Source organism: Sus scrofa, chromosome 6 (genome assembly GCF_054392235.1).
Source record: "Sus scrofa isolate SSC_HxYL_T2T_F1_AM1 chromosome 6, Sscrofa_HxYL_maternal_Yorkshire_Landrace_v2.0, whole genome shotgun sequence".
Classification (NCBI taxonomy): Eukaryota; Metazoa; Chordata; class Mammalia; order Artiodactyla; family Suidae; genus Sus; species Sus scrofa.
In genome coordinates, this window is record NC_139388.1 from 31,726,380 (window position 1) to 31,732,859 (window position 6,480).

The window sequence follows — 6,480 nt, forward strand, 5'->3', positions numbered from 1 at the left end:
ATTCAGTAGAGATTAAGTTTCCCACTATTTGTAAAGGGTCCCTGTGTCACGTTGAGGCAAACTTTCAATGCATAGCCAGGTGGGAGTTCATAACTCTGCCTTAGCTTTTACTTCCTGTTTGTACAGAGTTAGAAGGTTGGCCAGAGATGACAGCTAGGGGTGTTCTCAGGCCTTTTCAGAGCATGTGCATAGCCTTGGGCAAGTATAAAGACCTATGTAAATGGATGGTTTGCTAGATGCCCAGGAATATTAAAACACTTTTCAAAGTCCTCTAAGGACCATCTCATTCCCTAGCTTTTTCTCGTAAGCTTTTTTGGCTAGCCTATTGTTTGTTCCAATACTGCCTCAGGTATTTGTGATTTTTAAGCAATCACCTCTGATTTTTTTTTAACAAACACTCCTGGAGAACACTGTTTGCGGTGGGTCAGCTCTATGGTAGGTCAATTAAAGACAGTCTTGCAAATGACTGAGAAATAATTCTGACTGCAAGAAAAGACCATAGCTTAGATCCTGATGATAGAGTTGGAATGAAGTTATAGCATATTCATATAAGACTTACATTCACAATGAGCAGCAATGGATTTTAATTAAGTTGTCAAATATTAGGCAACTTTTTTTCAGTTATTTCCAGGTTTGCAACAAATAATAGTACTTAACTGTAAATCAACTTTGAATAACTCTGTCAAATCAAGATGTTCACCCATCATATTCCACTTGGTAATATGTCACCGCTGTAGGAAGGCCTTCTTTCAACACTCCACTGGGATTATTTTCCTTTCTAGATTTTCTTTACAGCACTTACTAAAACATGGAATTATATATTTGTATACTTGCTTGTTTAGCTCTTTCAGTGAAATATAAACCTTAAATAGGCAGGTCCTTCTTTCTTTTGTTCACTGCTGTATCTGTAGTGATTAATATTGTGCCTGGCACAAAGTAGGCATTCAACAAGTATTTTTGATATTGTAAATGACCCTACAATTACAACAAAACACTCATTTAAATTCCATATTCTTTTGAGGAAATAAAAGCTAGGCTAATTTTTTCCAATGCCACTCTGTGGCAGACCCTTATATAGTCAAAAAGCAGGGGGGAACAGTAAAGCTAAGCCCTGGAATGAGAGGCAAAAGTGACAACAGTGCTTAAGCCAGACATTGACGACCATTTAAGATTAAATTTAGTTTAAATTGATCATATTGAGTCACACTTAAATGCCAGTATAGCAATCTTTTAAATTGTATAATATAGACAACATTGTATTTCAATCATGTGTATTTATTTATTTATTTATTTATTAGGGCCACACCTGTGGCACATGGAGGTTCCCAGGCTAGGGGTCTAATCGGAGCTATGGCTGCCGGCCTACGCCACATCACAGCAATGCCAGATCCGAGCCACATCTGTGACCTACACCACAGCTGGTGGCAACACCGGATCCTTAACCCACTGAGCGGGGCCAGGGATCGAACCTGCAACCTCATGGATCCTAGTCGAATTCGTTTCTGCTGTGCCACGAAGGGAACTCCCCTCAATCATGTCTATTTAAATCTTCCTTTTGCCCAGATTGTTCAAGCCATTGAGACCACTCTGGTATCTCTGGTCTAGATGGAATTTTAATTTAAAAAAAAATACTGAGACTATATTCAATCACATCCAGTCTAAGCAGTAAAATTTAAGTATGGTATGTAATTTGTAGACAACAAATAGCATAAGATAGCTATTAATATTAAAATCAGCAAACAATACTGGATTCTTTCACATATTATTTCAATTGCAACCCTCCTTTGATGTATCATTATGCCAATTTAATAGATGAGGAAAATGAAGTTCAGAGAGGTTAAGTGACTTGGCCAAGATCACACAACTAATAAATGGCAGGGCCTGAGCAGGTTTCCTAAGACTGGTGATCTTTTCACCATACCGTAGCTCTTATAGAGTTATTTGGAAATGCTCTCTAAACAGTACCAGACATGTTACTTAAAAAAAACTTAATAATTTACTTTAGGTAAAATATAAACACTTATAAATAAGCCACTTTAATTCTCTCTCCAAAATATGAAGACAGGGAGTTCCCATCGTGGCTCAGTGGTTAATGAATCCGACTAGGAACCATGAGATTGTGGGTTTGATCCCTGGCCTTGCTCAGTGGGTTAAGGATCCGGCGTTGCCATGAGCTGTGGTGTAGGTCACAGACGCGGCTCGGATCCTGCACTTCTGTGGCTCTGGCGTAGGCTGGTAGCTACTGCTCCGATTCGACCCCTAGCCTGGGAACCTCCATATGCCGCGGGAGCAGCCCTAGAAAAGGCAAAAAAAAAAAAAAAAGAGAGAGAGAAAATATGAAGCCAAATAGATGGACATACTTTAATTTTAAGTGTGACAGATTTGACTAAATCAGACTAAAATGGATCTTGAATGACAGTCAATGTATTTAATGTTTTCAGAAGTTTTAAGCTATAAAGGGGACATCGATCCATTTAAAAACATGAAGACCAAATTTTTAAACCTTTAGCTTCTTTACAAAGAGGTATTACTACATTCACCATCTTCCTCTTCCTCTCTCACACCCTTCTTCAGCCGGACCCCCATTGGCCATTATTTTAACCACCAGCCCATGCTGCTCAGCTCAGCACTCAACCTGCCTCAATTGGAGAGGACAAGGGTCTCACGGCATATAAGGAGGCTGTGCAAAAATTACACTCTTTCAAATCCAAAGTAAAGAAATGTGTGAGATGGATAGGAAAGCATTATAACCTTTTTTTTTTTTTTTTTTCTTGCAGAACACAGAGGACAAATGCAGCTTGCATGGTCTATCTTGTTCTCTGATCACTAACTTCACTGAAGAGGAAGTCCAAAGAATGAGTGTAACTGCTAATGGTAAATGCAGCACTTTACAAGAAAAAGAAAGGAAAGGGCAGGAAACTTCCTTTTTGTAGATAGCCATTTTTAACAATGAAAGTCTGAGCTACCTCTCCTCGTTGAATCTCAATGATGATTGAGAAGGGTCTGGGTGAAAACTGATTCAACACCAAAAACTCCTGAACACCTCAAGCTGACCCACATCATCCCTTTTCTGAGATTCTGATTCCCCCCCTTGATGTCCCTGCTCAGCTAGACCATCCCAGCTTTTCATCTGGTTCTAATTCCAGCCTTGGGTTTATCTGCCTTCTTCTTCACTTTTCCCATTCCCACCTGATTCCTCTCCTTCCTTAAGGCAAAAACGAAAACCAAACAAAAACTTCCCCAAACCCACTCTCCTGGAGGAGAGGTTGGCCTCCCAGGACGCTCTTACACACTCAAGTTGCAGTTCTCACAGCATCACTGCCCACCGCCAGCCAGCGTGGAATGTTTCCTCTGCCACAGGCCTGCTCAGCATCCTCCTGTTAAGCGCCTTCCTTGCAAACCCACGTGTTCTTTGCATCTGTTCTCACACACATCCCCAGATGATCCGCCAAAGACCCTCAGTCCTCAGCCCCACATTTCCGCCCTTCATGGCCCCTTCACAAGCCCTCCCCTCTCAGGTCTGTTATCTCTTCCTCGAAGCCTTGCTTCCCACAGTCACGCCCCCCTCAGCCACTTCGGTGTCACACCCACACCCTCTTCTGACAACCACCCTTGAGGAACTCATGGCACCCTCAAACCGCCTCCTCCCTCAGACCCACATCCCTTACTCGGACGCGCCTTCTCCCTCAGACCCGCGCCCCCGCCCTGGATCTGCCTACCCTTTCAGACTTCCCTCCTTTGATCTGTCTCTCTTGTCAGATTCACGTCCCTCCCTTGGTTCTTCTTCCTCCTTTAGATCCAGATCCCCTCCCCTGGATGGGCCGTCTCCCTCGGACCCACTCCCCCCACCTGAATCTGACTCGCCTGTAACACCCTCACCCCTCTCTGGATCGCTCCTCACCTGGAGGCGCCTCGCAGCCCCCAGTCGCGTCTGCTGCACGAAGGGGTTGGGCACTGGCGGTGGGAAAAAGGACGCCTGGCGGGGCACCATGGGCGGCCGCAGCCCCGCGTTCCCGACGCCCGCGCCGGGCACCGAGGCCGCCACCGCCGCCGCCTCCGCGCACCTGTTCATGGCGGAGCCGGGCGTCCGACCAAATCCAAGCGACCTGCTCCGAGCGCGCCAGCCAGCGCCGCCGCCAAGACTAAGTGGAACCCACAGGGGAGCTGGGGACCTCTGCGCAGGCGCCAAAGTTACCTAGATGCCATCCGGCATCGCCCCGCTCGCTCCGGCTCAGAACACGCCCAGGCTCTGAGCCCACCCCCGTAGCGCTGCCCCACCCTTTTAGGTGCCCGGCTCTTCCTTTGGGGATTAACAGCTCCACCCCTTTGGAGGTGAACGTTTTGCCTTCGGAGTGAGGCACCCCCTATGACAGCTTAGGCTGAGTTTCTGTTTTAGGGTCAGGCTTGGGTTTCCTTTCGCTTTTACTGGCTCTTTGACAGTTGGCCAAATCACTGTCGCCATGAGCCCCCGTTGTCCCCTTCTGTAAAATGGGGGTAAACAGATACATAGAACCAGACTCCAACAATTGGAGGAGCAACCCCTGGGCTGTTCCATTAAGTAGGTTAATTATCCAGGATGGGTTTGACTTCTGGTGTATATTTTGTATTTGCTTAAACCTGTTTGAGTGGGGTGTTCATCAGGCACAGCTCAGAGTCCTACTAGAGAAATCTTGGTACCAGCAGTGGAATCTCTTCCACTCAAAACATGGACTGACAGTGGGGAGACTGTTCTCTGCAGGAAAACTGAGCTGTGATGACTTAAAAAAGATAAAACCACTACTGCCCTTCCCACTAGATGAGGAACCTGGCCTCAAAAAGGGAAGTGACGTGGGCTGTGGCTCCACTTCACCCTGAGGAAGTGCAAGGGCCCATCTGGACCTCTGGCCAGTGGGGGCAAGGGAGAGGATTTTCCTAGGACCTGAGACCAATTGGTCAAGCCCTGAGTGGCTGAGAATCAGATGTAGATGGTGAATGACTTGTCTTTACCGAGTGCTCACAGCCTGCTGGGCGCACAAGTAGAATCCGACTCTGGGCCCTGGAACAACTGCTTTCAAGGAATCCACTGTAGAATCGCAGAATCTTCCAACCCTACCAGAGAGATGTAGCCTTCAGCTGGTCACCTAAGCTGAGCTTGAATATGCATCTCAGAATGATAAGAGATTTAATCCCTACCCTGTAGGGTTGTTGTAACAGGTAAAATAATGCACAGTGTTCATAGAAAGAACTCAAGAAATGGCACCTTTTAGGTATTATGTTGTGGAGTTGATGAATTTTCTCAGGGTAATAGAGAACGTTAATAATGATGTATCACAGCCACGATATAAGCTTCTCTAGCCTCAGGGTCTTCAGGTAGAGGCTGGCAGACCCTTGTGGTTCTTTAGTACAGAAGAGTCTCTCCAGAGCCCTCAGGACTTGAACCATTGAGCAGCCACAGGAGAAAAGAGGACCCCAAGGCGACCTCCAGACAGACCTGTCCACTCCTCATCCCCTTCCCCACCAGCCCCACCACAAGGGGCCTGAACCAATAGTCTATCAGAGCTAGAAAGGGCCTTTGAAATAATCCCAGGCTTTAAATGTCTGTTTTGCAGCAGCTCCAGGATTTCTACATAGGAGGGGATTAAGGATGGGCAATCTGCTAGGAAGGAGGGGTAAGGAGCTTACCCATCAATAGAAGCTGTGTTTAGAAGAGAACACACATTTCTCCCCTATGTTTACTTAGAGGGGTTTGGGGGAGGTGGAGGGCAATGCTAATGATGGAGACTCAGTTTCCAGCTAAAGCTCCTTCTCTAGGTCATCTCTGGCCTTGACTTGGGATGTTACCCAGTATCTATGGTACCCTGGGGAAAATCACTTTTCTCCAAGCCTTACCCTCCTTATTAATAAAATTTGACGAATAACAGCCTCCCTTCTTTAGGTTGTTGTAAAGGTTAAATGAACTGACTGACACATGTGAAGTGCCTGACACATGGTAAGCACTCTATTAATACAGGGAGTATTAATGCGGTTCACTGTTCTTACTAATAGTATTAGAATTGGTATTATTATCAATCAAGAAACTGAGACTCAAGAAGGAAGGAAACCTTGGAGTTCCCATTGTGGCTCCATGGTAACAAACTCGACTAGTATCCATGAGGATGCAGGTTTGATCCCTGGCCTGTTCAGTGGGTTAAGGATCTGGCCTGGCCACGAGCTGCGGTGTAGGTCGCAGATGTGGCTTGGATCTGGCATGGCTGTGGCTGTGGCCTCAGCTGCAGCTTTGATTCAACCACTAGCCTGGGAACTTCCATATGCCACAGGTGCAGCCCCAAAAAGCAAAAACAAAAACAACAACAACAACAAAAAAAGGAAGGAAACCTTGAACAAAGCCCTGCAAATAAAGTAACAGAAATGCTGCAATTCCAGGGTTCTCTCCATAGGACAGAGGGGCTCCAGCTCACCCCTGGCTCCCCAGAGTCTCTTGTTGCTTATTTTGGCAGCTCT

The 6,480-nt window shown here is 46.0% G+C and overlaps 1 protein-coding gene across 5 annotated transcripts in view; it reads right to left on the reverse strand.

The window, feature by feature from the left end:
* LPCAT2 (lysophosphatidylcholine acyltransferase 2) overlaps positions 1-4,178 on the reverse strand; it is a 57,434-nt gene extending 53,256 nt beyond the window's left edge. For 2 of the 5 annotated variants that reach the window (XM_005653254.4, XM_084960225.1), the window contains exon 1: positions 3,902-4,178. In XM_005653254.4, the coding sequence (XP_005653311.1) occupies positions 3,902-4,072 (171 nt within the window). In that variant the 5' untranslated portion in view covers positions 4,073-4,178. Of the gene's footprint in view, positions 1-3,289; positions 3,691-3,719; positions 3,814-3,901 lie in introns of those variants that run through there. The other 3 variants (XM_084960227.1, XM_084960226.1, XM_084960228.1) reach the window with 3 other exon arrangements.
* Between the last annotated feature and the right edge of the window lie 2,302 nt (positions 4,179-6,480).